The sequence below is a fragment of the Macaca fascicularis genome, chromosome 8 (assembly GCF_037993035.2).
Source record: "Macaca fascicularis isolate 582-1 chromosome 8, T2T-MFA8v1.1".
NCBI classification, from domain to species: domain Eukaryota; kingdom Metazoa; phylum Chordata; class Mammalia; order Primates; family Cercopithecidae; genus Macaca; species Macaca fascicularis.
The window spans coordinates 7,015,453-7,038,902 of NC_088382.1; the positions used below are offsets into that span (position 1 = coordinate 7,015,453).

The 23,450-nt window shown below is 42.9% G+C and overlaps 1 protein-coding gene and 1 long non-coding RNA gene across 6 annotated transcripts in view; one reads left to right on the forward strand and one right to left on the reverse strand.

The window, feature by feature from the left end:
• The window catches only part of MCPH1 (microcephalin 1), a 240,996-nt gene extending 230,804 nt beyond the window's left edge, over window positions 1-10,192 (forward strand). Inside the window, exon 14 of the mRNA XM_045397815.3 lies at window positions 4,767-10,192. Within this exon, the coding sequence (XP_045253750.2) occupies window positions 4,767-4,822 (56 nt within the window). The 3' untranslated portion in view covers window positions 4,823-10,192. The remainder of the gene's footprint in view (window positions 1-4,766) is intronic.
• Window positions 1-23,450, reverse strand: part of LOC141407550 (uncharacterized) — a 100,850-nt gene that overhangs the window by 32,282 nt on the left and 45,118 nt on the right. The gene's annotated exons all lie outside the window — the stretch shown is intronic.

The window sequence follows — 23,450 nt, forward strand, 5'->3', positions numbered from 1 at the left end:
AAGGGCTGCCTTAAGCCATGAAGCTGCAGAGGCTGGGTGACCACCGTCCCACAGTGAGGGAGCTGGGCGATTCCTTACCAGAGTAGAGGTCTGGCTAGATCTCCCAGCCCTAACATGCTTACTTATTTTGATAAGCAAAGCTAAAGCTCACATGGGTCCCATGCGCTCTTGGACTTCTGCACACCGTACCATTAACCACACTTGGATGCTGGCAATCGCAGTTTTAGTTAAATAAAGTGACTTGCCCACCGTACTATAAAAAATTAATTTTGGCAGCATGTTGATTCTGTATCCTACCCATAAGACCACACAGAGGCGTGGCTAGTAAACTTTAGCTTGTGCGTAAATGCCTGCCAAGAACTGCTAAATACTGTTGCTTTAAAAAAAAAAAGAAAAAGAAAAAAACTTTTTTTTTTTTTTTTTTAAATTTAAATTTCACAGAGCTGCTCAAGGGCAGTTCAACTTCCTACTCATCCCTGTCTCCACCGGCCAGGACTGGCATTACTCTAACATCTGTCCTATGGCCACATTTTATGGGATGTTTGAGGATTATTCCTATGAAGTGACATTGGAATTTGGGGATATGGCTATCTTCAGATGCCAAATAAACTTGGATAGAAATCATTTTTCCTGTGTGTGTTTAGTTAGGAACGTGGGGCTGTGAGGGGCTCCCTGGACATGACCCTGGAGCTGTCGGCCCTTGTTCAGTGGTCAGATGCACTTCAGACCTCCCAGACTGCTGACCACACACTCAGTCACAGCCCCGTGTGCACCTCAAGGCCACTGCTCAGAAGTCCAGTGTAATTTCTCAGGCAGCACGTCCTAGAGCAGGCCATGAGAGGTGTAAGGTATAGACTTTGTTGTGAGGTTACATGTAGGCTTCTCTTCTATCTTGTCTCTGTTTAAAGATCAATACTTCAGGCAGTCTTTATCCCCACCACGATAAACATGTGGATGGAAGGATACATGTGTGGATGGGTGGATGGGTGGGTGGATGGATGGATGGGTAGATGGGTAGATGGGTGGATGGAGTGATGTTTGATTTCATAGTCAAAGAACTCAAACAGAAGAGAAGTACACAGGGTCCCCCAGTCTTACAACCCTTCCTTAAAGTAACTACAATAAAGATGGAAGTGTATCTTCTAGATTTCTTTTAAAAACGTATTTATGAATGTAAACATATTATGGTCAGGTCCAGTGACTCGCACCTATAATCCTAAAACTTTGGGAGGCCAAGGTGAGTGGATTGCTTGATGCCAGAAGTTTGAGACCAGCCTTGGCAACACAGAAAGATCCTGTCCCTACAAAAAAAAATTTTTTTAAGTAGCCTGGTGTCGTGGCACATGCCTGTAGTCCTAGCTACTCAGGAGGCCAAGGTGGGAGGATCACTTGAGGCCAGGAATTCCAGGCTGCAGGAAGCCATGATCATACCACTACACTCAAGTCTGGGCAATGGATCAAGATCCTGTCTGTTTAAAAAAAACAAAAAGCATATTTACATAGAAATAAATGTATATAAATGTAGATATTGTTTAGGGATTTGTTTTTATATAAATTGGAGAGTCACATGTTTTTTCATGAGTTTTTATTTAACCCTATGTCTGGAAGATCCTTCCAGCTTAACACATATACAGCTACTTCATTCTTTTTAATCATTGGGAGGTATGGTAATTAATTTATGTTAATAAATTAATGTCTTTCTGTTATTTTTATTCTGCTATTGTATTTATTTATTTATTTAAATATTTATTTATTTATTTTAGAAACAGGATGTCACTGTGTTGCCCAGACTGGCCTCAAACTCCTGGGCTCAAGCAGTCCTCCCACCTCAGCCTCCCAAGTAGGTGGGACTACAGGCATGAACCCTGCCACACGGCTGACTTCTGCTATTTTAAACTCGTGTGTGTGTGTGTGTGTGTGTGTGTGTGTGTGTGTATGTTTTCTAATTGAACAATCTGAATTCAATTTTAAGAGATTTTCTTGAGCTACAGTTATTCTAGCCCAAGCCTGGGCACATGAAGATTTCTGTAAAATAGATTCAAAGCAGTGGAATTACTGTACCCTAGGATATGTGTACTTACATTCTGATACACAAGGCTGTACCAATTTACACTATCACTAACAGTATATAAAGTCCTATTTCCTATGTCCTATAAATTCCTATGTCCAATACTGGACATAACCCATAGTTTCAATGTTGGGTGATCTGATTAGTTAAAAAAAAAATAGATCTCATTAATTTGTAATTCCCTGGCTACTAAATTCCTAATGACTCTGAGTATCTTAGGAGATTTATCATTCATGAATTGCCTGTCCTGATCCCTTGCCTCTTTTGAAATTGGGTTATTTATCTTTTTCACCCTGTTTAACAGCCATGCTTATGTAATACGGACATTAAACTTTTGCTGTAAATGTTACAAAATTCTGTCTCTTTAACTGTGCTGATGGTGACTTAAGTATTACCAAGTTTTTAATTTTTAACTATTATTTTTTATAAAATTAAACACCTCTTTTCCTCCATGGCACATACACTTAGTGGTTTTGCTTAGAAAGGTCTTCCTCACCCTCTGAGCTTTAAAAATAATCTCATATTATTCTATTCATAGTTTTAAAAAATATTTAGACCTTTAATGCATCTGCATTTCACTTATTATATAATGTGAGGGGACCATGTCGTTTGTAATAACTCATTTATTGACATTGACTTATAATGCCCCTGTGAGTCCTCTCTTACATTCCCACATGGTGTGGGCGTGTTTCTGGTTATTCTCGTCCATTGATCTGTTTGTCTATTCCGTGCTAACTTCTATTTTACTGCTGTAATTATACAGACTGTTTTGATATCTGGTATGTCAAATTTTTTCTCATTATTTCTTTTTTAAAATCATTTTCCTATGCATTTTTTTTTCTTTCCCATAAACTTTAGAATAAACGTGTCCTTTTCTTTTTTAAAAGTTTGAAATTTGGGGATTATACTGAATTTTTAGATGAATTTGCAAAGAGCATCATTTTTTCTGCATTTTTTTTCTGGTTTTTCAAAACTGACACCTAGTCAGAAAACTAAGTGTAAAAATTGAATCCAGAGAATTTTCACAGCCTGGAAGAACATACAGATGTGGCTGAATGACTTATAACCTGAGTATCGGGAAAGGCTTCCACCTACCTATGACTCAAAAGCCAGATGCAATAGAAAAAGTGTTGATATAATTTGAATACATAAGAAATTGAAACTTATACACGGCAAAAGTTTGCATAAGAAAAGTCAAGCCAGGTGTGGTGTGTTATGCCTGTAATCCCAGCACTTTGGAGGACTGAGGCAGGAGGATTGCTTGAGCCCAGGAGTTTGAGACCAGCCTGGGTAACAAAGTGAGACATTAGCTCTACAAAAAATCCAAAAATTAACTGGGTGTGGTGGTGCACACCTGTAGTCCTGGCTACCTGGGAAGCTGAGGCTGGAGGATCACCTGAGTTCAGGAGACTAAGGCTGCAGGGAGCCACGTTTGCACCAATGCACTCTAACCTGGGTGACAGAGCAAGATCCTATCTCAAAAAGAGAAAAAAATGTGAATCATGATAATACCTGCTTCACTGTTGTGGAGAGTAGTATGCCTAGTACTAATAATAATTGTTATACACAATGTTATTAACTGTATCATTTCTTATATATATAAGCTATCACAAATGTTAGTGTTCCTCCCTTCTGAAATTCACCTGAGAGTCCCTCACTGGCCCAGGCCCCCTGGGTAGAGGCACATTTATATTGAGAAGACAACAGTTACATTCTGGGACACTATCTTGAGCTGTAACTAAGATAAGTCATTTTTTTTCTTCCATTTAAGAAATATTTATAGAATAAACCCATTTTTTCTTTTTTGTACCATACCACCAGTATAGCTTTCCACCTTCTATCACTCTTCTGTGTGACTTCTTAAGTTCCTTCAAATATAACTCTGTAATTGTAATTCTATAATCACACAATCATTGTGATTCTTTAATTGCAGTTGATTGATTTAATCTACCTTATCATCCAATCATGCTGACAGTGGACTTCATTCCTTTTTTTTCTAACAGTAGGAGTAGAACGCAGTGCAGGACACTGGCCAGGACGGAGGAAAGAGGGAGGGGTCGTTTCCGCCAGCTGCCAGGATCACTTGTGCTGATCCTTCAGCTGCACCTGCAGCGCTATCCTGGACCAGGTGCAACTTGTAATTTTCGTAAAATAGTCGAGTTTCAAACTGATGGGACTATAGAGCTCCTTTAATTTGAGCCATGAAGAACTGAGTTTTAGGAAGTATGCTTATTCACTTGGTATTCCATAAAAAATACCTATGCTGGGTAGATAGGATGGCACGGCCCACCTCTCACTGTTGGTGTCACAGTTAAAACTCATTTATGTATTTCTTTATCCTCTGCCTTATGCCGAGAGTATTGGAAGTGGTGAGCTAAGATTAGAGAACTCCTGTGTCACAGACTGGCAGGCTTCCCACCCTGCCCACCGAGTGTTCGGCCACGATGGAAGCGTCATCTCTGTCCTGCATCTAATGGGACTGGCCAGTGTGACTGAGACCTGAATGTTTCGTTGTATTGAATTTGGTTTCATGTTAATTTAAAAAGTTATGTGTGCTCTGTGGATGGGGGGGCCTATGGACAACACAGCTCTTGACCATTTGTTTTTAAATATAGTTTCATGTATATACAAACAGGTTATCACTTTCCTGTGTGGCTAGCTATTATGAATGCTAAACTGCTTTTCCCTCTCTCTCTAGATTCCATCAGCCAGCACAACGTCTGTGCCTCTGAAAACTACCTATTGCCACAATGACAGTGACCTCACTGGCCTGTGGTGACTGCACAGCTTGCAAAACCGTCTTTGGATGTTCAAGTGAGAAACAATTGTGAAGAGAAGGAACTGGCGTATACAAGATGACTTTTGATATCATGTTTGCCACGCGTTGTGGTGCTTAAGAACTCTCAGGAGACTTTCTGATGACTGAATTTGTGTTTCAGAGAAGCTTCGGGCCTTTTTTTTTTTTTTTTTTTTTTTTTGAGATGGATTCTTGCTCTGATTCCCAGGCTGGAGTGCAATGGCACAATCTCGGCTTACTGCAACCTCCACCTCCCGGGTTCAAGCGATTCTCCTGCCTCAGCCTCCCAAGTAGCTGGGACTACAGGCATGGGCCACCATGCCCTGCTAATTTTTGTATTTTTAGTAGAGACGGGGTTTCACCATGTTGGCGAGGCTGGTCTCAAATGCCTGACCTCAGGTAATCTGTCAGACCTCTTCTATAGAATTCCAGTCTTTGTATCTTAGTAATGATCATAATTGAAAGGTCACAGAACCTTTGTCATTAGAACACGGTACTGCCAAATAAAGAATGGAAATTCATTGACATTATTTTATTACTGAGAACAACTAGAGAGCTCTGAAAGTTTCTTGGCTTAGAGTCGAAGATCTTTATTAATACATTACCTGTTAGGTAGGAAAGACATTTGACAGTAAGGTGACTTTAGCGGAGATTCCTCTCTTAAAGTAATGAAAGGAGATAGGTATGGGGGGTGTTATACAGGATGATTGGTGCCATCTGACTGTCTTACTTCTGAAAGCCTGCTTTATGGTGAACAAAGCATCACCAACAAGGGATCACAACGTCCATTGGCCACATCTTGCCTGCTGTCCTCGAGAGGAAATTGGCAGCTGGGGCTGATTCATAGAAACACCGATTTGTGGCTGAGCACGGCGGCTCACACCTGTAATCCCCGCCCTTTAGGAGGCCGAGGTGGACAGATAATTGAGGTCAGGAGTTCGAGACCAGCCTGGCCAACGTGGCAAAACCCTATCTCTACTAAAAATACAAAAATCAGCTGGGTGTGGTGGCGCACACCTGTGGTCCCAGCTCCTCAGGAGGCCGAGGCAGGAGAATCGCTTGAACCCAGAAGGCGGAGGTTGTGGTAAGCTGAGGTTGCAGTGAATCAAGATTGCTCCACTGCACTCCAGCCTGGATGACAGAGCAACTCTCCATCTCAAATAAATAAATGAATAAGAAACACCGATGTGTCTGTCACCTTCTAAACAAATGAAATGCTAGGAAGTCCTAGCCAGAGTGATCAGGCAAGAATAAGCCATAAAAGGCATCCAAATAGGAAAAGAAGTCAAACTGTCTCTCTTCACTGCCAATATGATTCTATACCTAGAAAACCCTAAAGACTGCCAAAAGGCTCCTGGAACCAATAAACGACTTCAGTAAAGTTTCAGGATAGAAAATCCATGTACAAAACCAGCATTTCCATACACAATAACATTCAAGCTGAGCACCAAATCAAGAACGCAATCCCATTTCCAATAGCCATGGAATGAAATACCTAGGAGCACATGTAACCAAGGACACAAAGGATCTCTACAAGGAGAACCATAAACGAGATGCTGAGTCCCAGCGAGGTCGGAGGTGCCACTGAGCCCTCATTGTGGTGCTGGTCCCACTCCAGGTTATCTATCTGTTGCTCATCTCAGCTGTTGTCCCTACCTCCAATTTCAAGTCCCTCAACAGATATAACAGATCAACTTCTAGAATGAACCTTTGAGAAGGGACGTAGCAGTGCGTTCTACGGAAATTGGCATTCTATAGAAAACCATAGAAACTGGAAATCATGAAGGGTTTTCTCTTGGTTTTAAAATATTGTATACACCCAAATCATCCCCTCATGATACTCATCCTCTAACAGCAATTGAACTTCAATACAATGCGTCATTCCTGAGTCCACTCGCTTCACATTACATTTCTCTATAACCACAAGCATCCTGGCTTGGGAGCGCTCCCACAGCACCAGAAATCCCTGAGGAGGCTGACAAACATTCTGCTGACTCATGCTGGGGACAAGCCACAGACAACTTCCATCACCCACCACATCAGCCATGGAGCCAGCCCAGCCTCTGCCCACCCAGGCCTCAGTCCTCAATGTTAAGTTCTGATCCCTGATGCTGGCCTACCAGCGGCCAGTCAAGATTCTCTTTCTGAAAGCTAATATTTTATGAGGACTAACTGTTGCTAGACATTACTCTAAGCATATTACATGTTGTACTTCATTTTACCCTTCCAACAATCCTATTAGTAGCTTACTGTGGGTCTGCAAAGCCTTACTCAAAACATATAGGACTAGAGGTTCTCAGGATTCTGAATTCTTTTTAATTTTTTTAAAGGCTTATGGCTCTCACCACTTTTATTCAACGTTGTATTAAAGATTCTACCCAGAGAAGGCAATAAAAGGAAATTAAAGCTATACAGATTGGACGTGAAGAAATAAAAGACTTTATTCTCAAGAATATAAGACACTATATATAGAAATTGTAAGGAATGAAAAAAAAAAACCCTACAAGAACTTATAACAAGTTTAGCAAGATTGCAATATACAAAGTTAATATACAAAACTAACAGAATTGTATTTATATATAGTCAATAAGCAATTCAAAATGAAATTAAGACCATGATTCCATTTAAAATTGCATCTAAAAATAAACAAAATAGGAATAGACTTGGCAACAAAAGTGTAACATCTGTATACTGAAACCCGTAAAACACTGCTGAAAGAAGTTAAAGATTTAAATAGTGAAATATACAAAGTTCATGGATTAGACGACGCAATATTGTTAAGATGGTAGTTCTCAAATTGATGTATAGATTCAATGCAATCCATTAAAATCTCAGGTGGCTTTTTTGTAGAATTTGAAAAGCTGATGCTAAATTTTTTATGAAAATGCAAAGAACCTCTAGTAGACAAAATAATTTTTTTTAAGAGCAAAGTTGGAGGATTTATAGAACCTGATTCCAAAACTGTCTATAAAACTACAATAATCACAAAGTATCAGCCAGGCACCGTGGCTCACACCTGTAATCCCAGCTCTTTGGGAGGCTGAGGTGGGTGAATCACTTGAGGTCAGGAGTTTAAGACCAGCCTGGCCAACTTGGTGAAACCTCATCTCTACTAGAAATACAAAAAACTAGCCAGGCATGGTGGCATGCACCTGTAATCTCCATTACTCAGGAGGCTGAAGCAGGAGAATAGCTTGAACCTAGGAGAGTCCATCTCAAAAACAACAACAGCAACAACAAAAGTATTATATTGGCAAAAGAATAGACATGTAAATCAAATAACAGAATAGAGAATTCAGGTGTAAATCTTCATATTTATGGCCCATTGACTTTGAACAAAGCTGCCGAGGCAATTCAGTATAGTAGCATATTCTTTTCAACAAATGGTGCTGGCAGAAGGGAAAACAAAAGCACTAGGATCCTTACCTCACACCATGCACAAACATTAGCTAAACATGGACTAAGTCAGGGTTTCTCAACCTCAACACTGTTGGCGTTTGTGGGGGTGGATAATTCTTTGCTGTGGAGAGCTGTCCTGTGCACTGTAGGATGTTTAGCTGTATCCTGGCCTCTGCCTATTAGATGCCAGTGGCACCCCTCCCCCGACACATACCCGGTTGTGACAATCTACGTCTCTAGATATTCCTAAATGTGCCCCGGACAGCAAAACTGTTTCCAGTCGAGAATCATTGACCTAATGTAAAAAATAAAATGTACAGAAGAAAGCACAGCAGGAAATCATTCTGACCTTAGGTTAGGCAAAGATTTCTTAGATATCACACTAAAGGCACAATTCATTAAAAAAATAAGTTGGACTTCGTCAAAATTTTAAGTTTTGCTCTTCTGAAGAAACCATAAAAAACAATGAAAAGACAAGCCACAGACTATGAAAAAATACTTGCAAACCATATATCTAATAAAGGACTTGTACCCACACCATGTAAAGAACTCATAACTCATTAATAAAAGGATAAAGAGAAAGCTGAAGACAATTCACGCAAGAAGATATACAAATAAGCACATTAAAATGGCCAATATTATTAGTCACTAGGGAAATACAAATTAAAGGCACAATGAAATACCTATTACACACCCACTAGAATGACTGCAAACAATAAGACTGATAATTCCAAAATCTGACCAGGATATGGAGAAACTACGATATGTAGTTTTCTACATTGCTGGCATGACTGCAAAATGATACAGCTACTTTGAAACACCATTTGGCAGTTGCTTAAAAAAGTGAACATTCAATTACCATATGACCCAGCAATTTCACTCTTAGGTATGTAACCAAAATACATGAAAACATGGATCTGCACAAGGTCTTGTATACAAACGTTCATAGCAACATCATTCATAATAACCAGAAATTAGCCCATCACCTGAAAAGTAGACAAACAAAATGTATACCCACATCATGGAATGCTACTCAGCACACTTCTAAAAAGCAACAGACTACTAACACGTGCAACAACATGAATGAACCTCAGAAACACAAGTGAAAGAAGTCAGACACAAAAGACTACAGATTGTATGATTCCATTTAGATACCATTTCTACAAACCGTAAAACTGTAGAGGCACGAAACAGATTCATGGTCTCCTGCAGCTGGGGATGGGAGTGGGAAGAGGGAGCAAACATTTTGGGATGATGGAAACATTCTAAAACTGGATTGTGATTTTGGTTACACAACTGTATACATTTGCTAAAATCACTGAACAGTACACTTTTAATGGGTAAGCTTTAAGGCATGTGAATTATACATCAATAAAGCTATTTTTTAAAAAAAGAGAGAGAGCGAGAGCTACATGGCAGCCCCAGGGCAGTAGCTCTCAGATCTCCCTTAGAGAAAGAACTATCTCTTCCACAGCGATGAGTGCAGGTAGCTAACACTCTCCAACCTGCATCTGGTAGTTCATTTAAGATCGACCTCGGCTTTCAAGTTAACGCCATGCTCTTTCTTGGCAGTCCCCAGCTAAGAAGTAGGCACAGAAAGGCAGAGGGGCCTGGCTGATTCAGCCCAACATGAGGCTCCTCACCCTAGAACTCCCTGTGGAGTTAGCCGAGCCCACATGTGACCTGTAATGTGGTCTAAGCTGTCAGACCTCCACAGTGGCGGGAAGGTTTTCCATATCTCAGCCTGCTTCTACTCCCTTTTATTTTTCCCAGGAGTCACCCTTGGTCATCTCTTACTCTTTGAACTCCATGTCAGTGTCAGCTACCCAGAGGACCCATCAGACAGAAAGTAATACGCAGATAACAGCCCAGGGGAATCTGAGCAGCACCCTGAAACCAGCGTTTCCTCAGTGAAACCTAGAACAAAAGTGGAATAAATAAAAACTACTAACAGTCTCATTTCGGCACTGGCAGTCTCACTCTGGAATCTGTTCATGCTCCCCAGGCCTATACGACAAGCTCGTTCAGCCATAACAGGGCAACTGTGAGGCTGTTGGATGGGATGATGTTGGAAGTAAATGCTCGATGCCACCAACTGAAATTAGCACTCAGGCAAAAGTTTTCTCAGCAAGGCAATTTACCTTTATAGAAGTGTGCATCTCACAGATGGAACAATGGCAAGAGCACACTGGACAAGGGAGGGGAAGGGGGCCTTATTCCTAACACAGCTAGCCCTACTGCTATATCTTTCCCCTATTTACTAGGGTTGGACTGCACAGTCTACGCTAATTCCGATTGGCTATTTTAAAGAGAGCAGGGGTGCAAGCCAGAGTGGCAGGACGGTTACAGAACAGGAGACTAAGGATGACTAAGGACAGAACAGGTGACTAAGGATGACTAAGGACAGAACAGGTGACTAAGGACAGAGCAGGTGACTAAGCACAGAATAGGTGACTAAGGATGACTAAGGACAGAGCAGGTGACTAAGGACAGAACAGGCGACTAAGGACAGAGCAGGTGACTAAGCACAGAATAGGTAACTAAGGATGACTAAGGACAGAGCAGGTGACTAAGGACAGAACAGGTGATTAAGGATAGAGCAGATGACTAAGGATGACTAAGGACAGAGCAGGTGACTAAGGACAGAACAGGTGACTAAGGATGACTAAGGACAGAACAGGTTACTAAGGATGACTAAGGACAGAACAGGTGACCAAGGACAGAGCAGGTGACTAACGACCAAACAGGTGACTAAGGGTGACTAAGGACACAACAGGTGACTATGGATGACTAAGGACAGAACAGGTGACTAAGGACAGAGCAGATGACTAAGGTTGACTAAGGATAGAGTAGGTGACTAAGGACAGAGCAGGTGACTAACAATGACTAAGGATAGAACAGGTGACTAAAGGTGACTAAGGACAGAGCAGGTGACTAAGAATGACTAAGACCAGAGCAGGTGACTAAAGACAAAACAGGTGACTAAGGACAGAGCAGATGACTAAGGATGACTAAGGACAGAGCAGGTGACTATGGATGACTAAGGACAGAGCAGGTGACTATGGATGACTAGGCACAGAACAGGTGACTAAGGACAGAACAGGTGACTAAGGACAGAGCAGGTGATAGAGGCTAGGAGGGAGTTGTTTACTGAAACTAGGGGCAAACAGACGTAAAGAACGAGAAAGTTAAACTTTAAAGTGGAGAACAAAGAACAGCCGAACATCCTGACACATTGGTTCTTTGGAGAGGAACTCAGAGAACTCATTGTACTTAACAATTTTCTCCCTCTTAAATTTTAAAAGACATGAACAGGCTAAACTTTGAAGAGGAATTTACTGCATCCTACAGATGACAATTAATGATCAATCTTGCAATGTTTACTGAGGTCACTATCCTCAGTGCTATATGTGTTCTGTGTCCCATTGACTTCAGGGTAACTACATGGTCCTTAAACTTAGAATCAAAGTATTTCCATGAGACCTTCCTTAATAGACATTTGTTCTCAGCCTTCTTTCAATAGCAACATCCTTTGTTCAAATGAGGATGCACAAAGAAATACAATAGGTAAAAACATGGTATCAGGACTGCTCTCATTAAGCTGGCGTGGGAGGTGGTCACACGAGGGTTTCAGATCCTCACCCAAGGATCTCATCTTTCTCTGTACAAGGGTAAGCTGCACAGTGCCTTTGTAGATACTTCTGAGATTGCCTGAAACCTGCTGGTCTGGCTCAGTCTCTCCTATCACTGACAAAGAAGCCGAGACCTCGAAAGTCATGCCACCCATGAGCAGTAACTCATGCAAAGAATCGCAATACCAGAACTCCTGACCCACAAGGCTTCCTCTCTGTGCACCCAAGATGTCCCAAACCGAAATGGTCTATGCACGACGGAGAACTTTGATCAAACTCGGAAAACGTCTTCGAAAGTGAAACGCAGCACATTGCAGAGATGTCACAAATGAGACTTCCTTTGACGGTCCCTGAGAGCGTCTTTGTGTTCCTTGTAGCTGCTCCCATTATTTTGGGCAGACATTGGCACAGTCTTTGATGAAACATTTTTCACCTTGAATTACAGTAAATGTTATCTCATGTTTTTGGAAATGCCATCTAAGGACTTAAGAGATATCATTGCTAGATAATTGTTCATAATCATGCCCCTTATAATTTCATTTGAAGATTATATGAGAAAAATCTAAGCATACCAATTTAATAAAGGATTTGGACAAATGCATCTCAAACTTTATCACAAATGCAGATCACCTGGGGATATTGTTAACTGGTAGATTCTACTTCAGTACATCTGGGGCTAGAAAGGCTGCATTTCTCTCCCCTCCCCTCCCCTCCCCTCTCCTCCCCTCTCCTCCTTCCTTCTCTCTCTCCTCTCTCTCTCTCTTCTTTCTTTCAAGATAGGTCTCCCTCTGTTACCCGGCTGGAGTACAGTGGCATGCTCATGGCTCACTGCAAAGGTTGTATTCTACAAGCTCTCCAGTGATGTTGATGCAGTTTCAGTAGCAGGGAGTTAGAATACTCGATAGGATGTTATAAATGTATATTTCATTTACTTCTGCACAAGATGTAATGTCTTGTTAAACCAAATTGCTATTTTTTACAGTGTTGCAAATACCTTGTGAGATTCTTATCAAGGTATTGGGCACTGATTATGAGAACATCGGAATGGTCAGAGGCGTCCTAACCAGGGTGACTCCATCCTGAATAAAGGCTGGATAAAGCCAAACCTGCTGGGGGACATTCCCTGGGGGTTGAGCACTCTCCGTCACAAAATGTTTATAGTTGAGGGAACAGGTTGACTACCTACGTAAAGAACTAAAACTTAAGGAAATGTCCTGGTATTTGAAGAACAAAAAGCATTCCTAGTTTAAGAATAGGGTTCGCTTTAGAGATAACAACAACACATTCATAAATTCTTGCTGAAATCAATAGTTGCACAAGAAAATAACTATTAATAGCCTGTTGCAAGCTGATCACAAATCTTTGTAATAAATTACACTCTTCTTTGCCTTAATATGCTATATAGGCAAGCATTACGTTTAAGGTGCTCCTTGCTTTTCGAGGACACCCTACTCTGTAATAGTTTCTAATAAGCAGTTTTAACTTTACTCTGCGACTTGCCCTGAATTCTTTCCCATGTGAGATCCAAGAACTCGCTCTTGGCATCTGGGACAAGACCCCTGTTTTTTGTTTGTTTGTTTGTTTGTTTTTGAGACTCGCTCTGTCGCCCAGGCTGGATTGCAGTGGCACGATCTCAGCTCACTGCAAGCTCCACCTCCCGGGTTCATGCCATTCTCCTGCCTCAGCCTCCGGAGTAGCTGGGAGTACAGGCACCAGCCACCATGCCCAGCTAATTTTTTGTATTTTTAGTAGAGACGGGGTTTCACCGTGTTAGCCAGGATGGTCTCGATATCCTGACCTTTGTGATCTGCCCGCCTCAGCCTCCCAAAGTCCTGGGATTACAGGCATGAGCCACCGCGCCTGGCCAGCAAGACCCTTTTTTAGATAACTGGGTTTAAAAGTACATCTAAGGAGGCTGAGGCAGGAGAATCGCTTGAACCCAGGAGGCAGAGGTTGCAGTGAGCCAAGATTGCACCACTGCACTCCACCCTGGGTGACAGAAGGAGACTCCATCTCAAAAAATAAAAAATAAATAAAAATAAAAGCACATCTATGCCAACCGGGAGCCTGGTATAACTTCTCCAGGCATCCGTGTATTTGAGGTCTGTGCGAGCGTTTGTCTGTTTAGTATGTAAACTCGTGTAACCACCACCGTAAGGAAGACACAGCAGCTCCGTGACCAGAAGGTTCTGTCCTGAGGCCCTTTTATAACCACAGAACCCACCAGCTTCTGTCCCTTCCTTAACTCCTGGCAACCACTCATCTGCCTTCCACTTCTATAATTCTGCCATTAATAACTTGTTACTTTATTTCACATAACAAGTAGTGACTTAATTGCAGATAAAGGGAACATTCATGTTTGTGCTTTTCTTGTCATTGCTTCCTTGTGTGAACCGTTCTCTACTTAGAGGGAATCATATCGAGAAGTACAGTTTCTGTTTGGAGAGAATGGAAAGAGAAAAGAAAAATAAACACAATGGTCTCAATGTTCGAAAAAGCATGGAGTGGATATAATGACCTAAACCTAAACACCCTTCTGCACAACAGACCTACAGATACTGACGGAAATGTCACAAGCTTCCTTCTAAAAGCAGTGCAGAACTCCTAATAAAGAATGGAAATCCCCAGTCGGTGGGAGTCAAGAGAGAACCAGCCGGGATGCTGAGTCCGGGTCCTGGGGCCCGGCCGCTGCCGGGTAGGGCAGAGCAGGCTCTTGGGGAGCACAAACTTGGGTTTTAATGTCACACAGGATCAGCAGATGAGGAAGCAGATGAGGAAGCAGATGAGGAAGTGAAAAGTCACTGGCATTGCAGCTGAGACCCCCTAAAGAAAAGCCAAATTCTGGAAGGACTCACTGAGAGGAAGAGGACTAGGAAACACTGCATAGGAGGCCAGAGAAGCCAGACCAGCCCAGAGCTCCAATCAGGAAGAGTAAAAAAGAGACTCAACAAGTTTAAGTTCATACATGGTCATACAGGCCATGTTTTCTGAAATAAACGTAATGTAGGAAAGTAATTGTATGACGAAGTCCAAAAACTAGGCTGGGCACAGTGGCTCACATCTGTAATCCCAGCACTTTGGGAGGCTGAGGTAGGCAGATCACTTGAAGCCAAGAGTTCGAGACCAGCCTGGCCACCATGGTAAAAGCCCATCTCTACTAAAACTACAAAAAAATTCGCAGGCATGGTGGCACACACCTGTAATCTGACCACTCAGGAGGCTGAGGCACGAGAATCAACTTGAACCAGGAGGCGGAGTTTGCAGTGTGCCCAGATCGCACCATTGCACTCCAGCCTGGGTGACACAGTAAGACTCTGTCTCAAAGAAGTCCAAAAACTATATTTGTAGTTTGAAAACATAAATAATTGATACATCAAAAGAAATAATAATGGAAATGATAAAATATTTAGAACTGAAATAAAACCTTCTGGGACATACCTAATGCAATAGTTAGAGGGGCCTATATAGCCTTAATTGCTTATATTATTCATAAAGGGGGAAGAAACCTAAACATCTGTTAGCTAAATATTGAATGAAATAAACTGGGGAGGGCCGGGCACGGTGGCTCAGGCCTGTAATCTCAGAACTTTGGGAGGCCGAGGCGGGTGGAACACGAGGTCAGGAGATCAAGACTATCCTGGCTAACACGGTGAAACCCCGTCTCTACTAAAAATACAAAACATTAGCCAGGCGTGGTGGCACACGCTTGCGGTCCCAGCTACTTGGGAGGCTGAGGCAGGAGAATCACTTGAACCCAAGAAGCAGAGGTTGCAATGAGCTGAGATCTCGCCACTACACTCTAGCCTGGGCAACAGAGCAAGACGCCATCTCAAAAAAAAAAAAGAAAAGAAAGAAAGAAATTGGAGAAATAACCACATAGTAAATCAAAGAAAGTGATAGGAAGAAAATAATAGATAGCAGAAACTAACAAAATCAAAATAAATAATCAAAAGGTGATTCTTTGAGAAGACTAATAAAATAGGCAAATTTCTGAAAGTTTGACCAAGGTTGAAAGAAAGGAAGGAAGAAAACAATGTTAGGCATGAAAGGGAAATGTAACTACTCACCACACTTCCTTTAAGTTTTTATCTTGAAGAATTTTGGAAACATATGACAATAATAACAATGGAAGGTAAAAGAAAATCTAAAAGGTGATGTTACATTAGAGGTTATATTAGAAATAATTAGTTATAATTCAGCAAAAACAGACTTAAATCAAAAATTGCAATCAAATAGGATGAAGTTTGGGAGGGAATGCAAAATTTTGATGCCCTCTCCCCGTGGAATCTGAACACATCACCCTCCCAGGGCCAGGACATCAATCGATGCATTCATCAGCTCCTCTAAAGAACTTCCACCAAGCCTGTGCTGCAGCGTTTTTTATTGATGTGTCATTATGTGGGCATGAGATTGATTAAATTTATTAAATTGGTTGATTGACCTCAATCTCTGGTTCTCTCCTCCATCCCCATGGTTGTGATCAACCCAAGTCCCAACTTTCTAAGCAAGTGCTTGGTCCTTCTGGTGACCAGCCCCCATCCTGAAGCCATCTAGGGGCTACCAGGGGTCATTAGCATCACAAAGACATTCCTATTGCTCAGGACATTACAAGGGTTTCTGAAGCTCTGTGCCAGGAACTAGGGACCAAGAACAGGTATCTATTAGCCTCATTTAACAGATGAACAGATACATTTTTGTTACACCACACATGGCAAGCCTGGTAAGTGGACCCTTCCCCAAGAAGGTATGTAAGTAACTAGGAACTGGGTGGGATGTTTAATCCTCTTTCATGGAAGAGGAAAGAATAATTGGAAATAATAATACAAGGCATGACAAGAGAAAAAACTTAAAATCCCATGTTGAGGCCGGGTGCAGTGGCTCACAGCTGTAATCCTAGCACTTTGGGAGGCCAGTGGTGGGCAGGTTGCCTGAGCTTAGGAGTTCAAGACCAGCCTGGGCAATAAGGCGAAACCCCATCTCTACTAAAAATACAAAACAATTAGCTGGGTGTAGTGGCAGGCGCCTGTAGTCCCAGCTATTTGGGAGGCTGAGGCAGTAGAATCACTTGAACCTGGGAGGCAGAGGTTGCCTCCAAAAAAAAAGAAAATCCTATGTTGAACATGTTATGTTTGAGAGGTTTGAGTGACATCCAGATTAAGATGTGAAGCCGAGTGGGGTGTGTGTGTGTGTGTGTGTGTGTGGTCCAGACGCTGCATGAGAACAAACCAGTAGGTGTGTGTGTCCTTTATGTCTTGGGAACTGATAAGCTCACCTGGAAGGAAAAAGCGACACAGCCCCAAGCTTTAGCCATAGGAAACTCCAAACATTAGATCTGCTAAACGTAGAGAAGCTGTGTGTACGGTCAAAACAAATACTTCAGCCAAGTTAAATTTAAAGGACCTTCATTGGGTAATTAACGGTGAATCGGGCAGCCCCGAGAATCACAGCAAATTTAGAGAGACTCCAGCACAGCCACATGGTGGAAGATCTATAGACCAAACAACGGGAAGTGATGTACAGAAATCAGGGGTAATGTACAGAAACAACTGGGTTGGTTACAGCTCAGCATTTGCCTGATTTAAACACAGTTTGAACACTCAGCAACATATAAATGGTTGAAGTACGGCTGCTGGGATTGGCCAAGACTCAGCTGTTGTGACAGGTGCATACTCCTAGGTTAGGTTCTCACTCTTGTCTACCTGTTATGTTAGATCGCAGTTCGTCCACAAGGACTCAAATGCAAAAGTACTGGAGTCCTTCTCTGGCCACATTTAGTTCGCTTTAACACTACCCATGATAGAGAATTCAAAGTCACAGAATCTAAGAAGATAACATATTTCAAGAAGTCACTGGTTAGCTAACTGTCGAAAGCTAGCTAAGAACAATAGATCTGAGTAGAACCTCTTTAGGGGATTACATTGCTGAGAAGTAAAGCTATTTGTTAACCAAAAATCAAGATCCCAAACATCTCTCATCTCTGCTCCCTTCCCTCCAATGTGATTGTTCCTCCCCTTCTTTGCTTCTCTTTGTTCTTTAAATTTATTTTTCTATATTCAACTCAATTCTTTTTCCTTCTCTTCCACCTCCTATGTTCCCTTCCTTTCTGGAGGTCAAAATGATTTCATTAAAATCAAGGTGTCAGCAGAGATTCCTTCCTTTCTGAAGGCCCTGGGTGGGAATGCGTTTCTTGGCTCTTCTGGGATCTAGAGGTGCCGCCTTCCTTGGCTCACGGCCCCTTCCTCCATCTTCAGAGCCAGCAATGATAGGGGAGTCGTGCTCATGTTACTTCACTCTGACGCTCACTCTTCTGCCCTCTCTTCCCCAATTAGACACCCTTGTGATTACATTGATTACCCTGGGCTCCTCAAAATAACCCAGGTGGACTTCTTTGTTTTAAAGTCAGCTGACTAGTACCTTTTCCACCTACCACCTGAATCCCCCCATGGCCATGGAAGGAAACATATTCACGGATTTTCAGATTAGAACATCTCTGAGGAGACCTTACTCTGCTACCAACACTGGCCCCTGATTGCCTCACACTAAATCCAAGACAGATGCACTGACCATGGGTTCTCAGGGGCACCCAGCCTGAGACCTCAGATGAGGCGCTTGTCTTCTCAGCGCCATGGTTTCTTCAACTGGCAATATTCACAATACTCCCTGTCTGGTGCCTGAGAGCACAGGATGATGGTCAGGGGGTCGATGCCCTTCTGAAAGGCAGAATGAGCAAAGGCATTTCAGTTTGCAGTATTCAGTGAATTATGCTGACTCAAAGACACGGATCAGACACTGACTGGTAGGAACCCCCAGCACAGATTAAGAAATGCATAGCCAACAGGCCTGACTCCAAACAATTCAAACAACAGGGAAAGAATAGAGAACTTATCATTATTGTGTCTGTTTGACAAATACTTAATTGACCATAATGTAAGGCTGGAATTTGCCTATTTTAAAGTTATCTGTGGTTGTAATTAAACTGTTATGTTCAGTGTTCTCAATTCTAATTCTTCTACTACTTTATTTAAAACTATAAATTTTTGTGCCGGGAAGACAGTATCTACTTTTATCCTTCTAATATTTAACCCCTTAATGGAGACAATAATTAGAATTATTGACCTGAAACTACACAAGAGCATACAAATATTCTTCAGCCTAAACTATTATTTTGTTTGGTATGAGTTCCCAGTCTAGGCGTTATTATTTTCCCAAAGCTTCAGGACCTTCCAGGGACTAAGCTCCACCTAGAACTCTAAGATACTGGTGGGAGCTGTCAATTTCATTAATCTGGTTTCAATTTTTTAAATGTTTGGTTTCACAGCTTACCTATGGGAACTCATAGTTGTTCCATCTTTAATATTCCAGATAGACGATTTACTGAAAAAGCTAATTCAGTATTCTCTCCCGTGAGCCAGCCAATGAAACCTCAGACAGGCCGGGAGCCGTGGCTCACGCCTGTAATTCCAACACTTTGAGAGGCCGAGGTGGGTGGATCATGAGGTCAGGAGATCGAGATCATCCTGGCCAACATGGTGAAACCATGTCTCTACTAAAAATACAAAAAAACTAGTCGGGCGTGGTGGTGGGCGCCTGTAGTCCCAGCTACTCGGGAGGCCTAGGCAGGAGAATGGTGTGAACTCCAGCCTGGGTGACAGAGCAAAAAAAAAAAAAAAGAAGAAGAAGAAGAAAAAACTTCAGATAACACTGAGACGGGAGTGCTGGAGGGGAGGAACTCTCCCGTGAGCCAGCCAATGAAACCTCAGCCAGCGCTGAGGAGGAGGCGCTCAAGGGGAGGAACGCCATCCTGGGGCTCTCTGGGCTGCTGTCTGTCAACAGGAGAGGAGAACAAGGGGCAACAGCAGCAGCTCTGTCAGCCACGGCCACCCCAGGGGCCCTGGGAGGGCGGGAAGGAAGGCACTGCCAGACCTCAGAGCTTGGCACCAGGAGCCAGTTATCAGCCAGATAATGTACTCAGCCAACGGCGAGAAACCCAACCTGAATTTATTGGGAACTGGTCACAGAAAAGAGGACTCTTTGTCCTGAGTGTGTGATGCTGTGATGGTAGGGGCCGCAGGGCTGTGACTCACATAAGTTTCGTTCCAAAAACAACTGGGGATGCTGTGTGGGGACAGGGCTGATGGCACAGTAGGAGGTAACGGGCTCAAGACTGACCTCCTTTTCTAGGGGTGATGAAAAGACTGTCACCTCATCTTGTGGCTGCAGAGCCCAGGAGAGATTGTGGAGCAGCGGTTAGAGACTTACAGAGGCATTCTGCTATTTTTAACTCTTTGGCATTTTGCTTTTCTTGAGCAATTCCCACACCACCCCTTTTTAAAGATTTATTAGATTCAGGAGCTACTTTATAATATCCTTTGAGTCCAAGTTAGACTTTAGCACATAACATATCTGAGTTTGAGGAGTTTAGGGGTTTAACTTCTTCAATAAAAGGAGCAAAGATATTTGGTGAAATGACCCCCACGGTCCCTAATATTGATGGACCCACTGAAGTTAGCCTGTCACCAGAAGCAAAGGGATACTACTTTTAAGAGATGGGGATCTTTTCCACATTACTGTTCAAAGCAATAACTTTGCAGCTTAATCTACTGAAGTCCTCATCTCCACCTGCTTTTCCAACCCTGGATTCAAAGGGCTTGTGGTGCCCTCTCCGTGCCTGCAGTCACCTTCCAGCAAATGCTGGAGTTTGATTCACACCAAACAAAAATAGCCAAAATCTGTAAGAAGTCTATCGGGCAGCTCTTCTGTATCAATGACCAGGCTCCAAGGGCCAGAAATAATGAAGACAGAGCACCTATCTCAGCGAGCTGACAGCCTTGAAGGGGGATGACACTGGAAAACAAATGACAACACAGTGTGATAAGTTCACTGCAGACCAGGGAGACAGACAGCTTTGAGAAAGGGTGATTGCTTTTAAACGGAAAGGAAAAGAGTTTGGGAAATGCTTCCAGAAGAAATTGACATCTAAGTTAGGTGGGTTTTTTTTAGGTGGGGTCTCACTATGTTGCCCAGGCTGGAGTGCAGTGGCTATTCAGAGGCATTGATCATAGCTCACTGCAGCCCCAAACTCCTGCACTCGAGTGATCCTCCTGCCTCTGCCTTCTGAGTGGCTGGAACTACAGGTGCATGCCACCATGCCTGGCTCTCCAAGGTAGGTTTCAAACGAAGCACAGGAGTTCTGAGGGGAAGAGACCAAGGGATAGGCCCATGCCAGTCCCAGAGGTGAGGGGAGGTCCGCGGGCTTCAGGGTCGCTGGAACTTTGGATGCAGGTCAGATATAAGTATTGACTGGTTAAGAGAGGCTCTCGACATTTTCCAGACAAGAAATGTTGAGGTGCCAAACACAGTGCTCACAGAGATGGAAAGGAGAAGGTGGGTTAGAGAGGTGCTTTGGAAGTGAAATTAATAGGACTTGTTGCCTGAGTGGCTATGCAGGAGGAGTGGGGGGACAGAGTTGAACTGGAGGAGTCTCGGGCTCAGACATAAAGTGTCAGCAGTCTCAGGAGGATCCACATCCTCACAGGAACCAGCTCCCCCAGCTAAAGGCAAAAGGCGCTTGGTGCTTCAGCCAGCCCAGAGCGTTCCCTCCGTGGACATAAAGAAGCCAAGTTCTTGTTGCCAAAGGCATTCAACAGAGAAGTGTTGGAGGACCAATTAAAGGCAAAGCCCATCATTTTATAACCACATTTTAGGCATATTAAACATTCTAGAATGTAATCATCAGGCTTCTAAACCGAGCCATTTGTGTTATCCAGGAAAGTAAATCAGTGACTTATGTTTCCAGCAATATAATGAACATTATAATGGACACCTGAAAATGCAGAGTGAACAACAGAGAATTTCCTTGAGAATCATGGATAAACCCTAAGAAAGGTGGAGAAATGCTCTACCTACTGGAGATAAGGTGGAGAAGCGGTTTGACATCGAAGCTGGGGAACATCATGGTAACCAGCATTGTGTGTGCACAGGGCGTGTGTGCATCTGTGTGTGTGTGTGCGCGTGCATGTATGTATATGTGCATTCATATGTGTGTGTGTGGCAGGTGGGCGGGGACAAGAGAGTTGGAATGGAGACCAACCTGATAAAGCTGACACTCTGGAAGGGTTAGACTCCTAGGAAGAAAGTTAAGAAGGGGGAAGATAACGTCTGCACAAAGGCAAACACAAAGCAACGTCCTTTGTCAGCAACATCCTTAGGCACCTGGAAGAAGCACACACAACTTCCAGGAAGAATGTCCCTCAACCTGGGCTTCTGATGATTCCCACCAATATCGTGACCATCAACTGGAATGCACGTGCACACACACACACACAGACACACACACACAGATACACACAAACACGCACACACACACAGACACACGCACACACATGCACGCACACAGACACACACACAGACACACGCACACACACGCACGCACACACGCACACACACACTCACGCACACATGCACGCAGACATACACGCACACATACACTCACACGCACACACACATGCATGCACACACACGCACGCACACATACACACATGCGCACACACACACGCACACGCACAGACACACAGACACAGACACACACACGCACACACATATACACACACGCACACACATATACACACACATATACACACACACAAAAAAAAATTCCAAATAAATCATCAAGACAATCATTAGGAAAAATAACAGAACCAGACAGACCAAGACTTCAAGTGTTGGCGTCATCAGATATGGATGATACATGTTAAAAGGAATAAAGGATGTAAAACCATGAGAATGAAACAGGAATGATAAGATGAAATTGAAAAGGAGGCAAATAGAACTTACAGAAAAATTTTTTAAAACTTAGAATTTAATATTGTTTAAAAACCTTTTTAGGTCCCCACATAATAATAGATGGCCTGGGTAGCAAACCCTAGCCAACGCCTTACGAGCTCCTTACAAGGGGCAAATCACTGCCAGCCACAAGCCCCATGTGGTTTCTGGGTCTGCACGGGTGGAAGAAGGAAGCTCCGGGCAGCATCAGATGGGCCTGGGAACAGTGGAATCCCACACAGCTCCAGGTTATTCTCCATTGTTCACTCTGTATTACCAGGGAGCCCAGCGGGGCCAACTGGAGGAAAGTGCCTGGGTTTTGCCCAATGCAATCGCATGTAATCGAGAGCAAGGGGTCCACAGCTGGAAGGGCCCAAGAGTCTGGAGCTGTCTATCTCCTATAAACTCTCAAAACTCACCCATCTGAGTGCCTGTCCAGGCCAGGGCCCTACCCCGACGAGAAATTCCTGGGAGTAGAATCAAAATCAGTCAAGACAGGCATGACAGAGACAAGAGAAAAAGAAGGTCAACACCAGGCCAACAAATCTCTCTGTTATGGACCAGATAGTAAACATCGTAGGCTTTGAAGACCAGCCGATCTTGCTGCTACTACTCAGCCCTGCGGTTATAGGGTAAAAGCAGTCACGTATAACATGTAAATGAATGGGCATGGCTGTGTGCCAATAAAACTTTATTTATGAACACTGAAGTTTGAATTGTATACAGTTTTCAT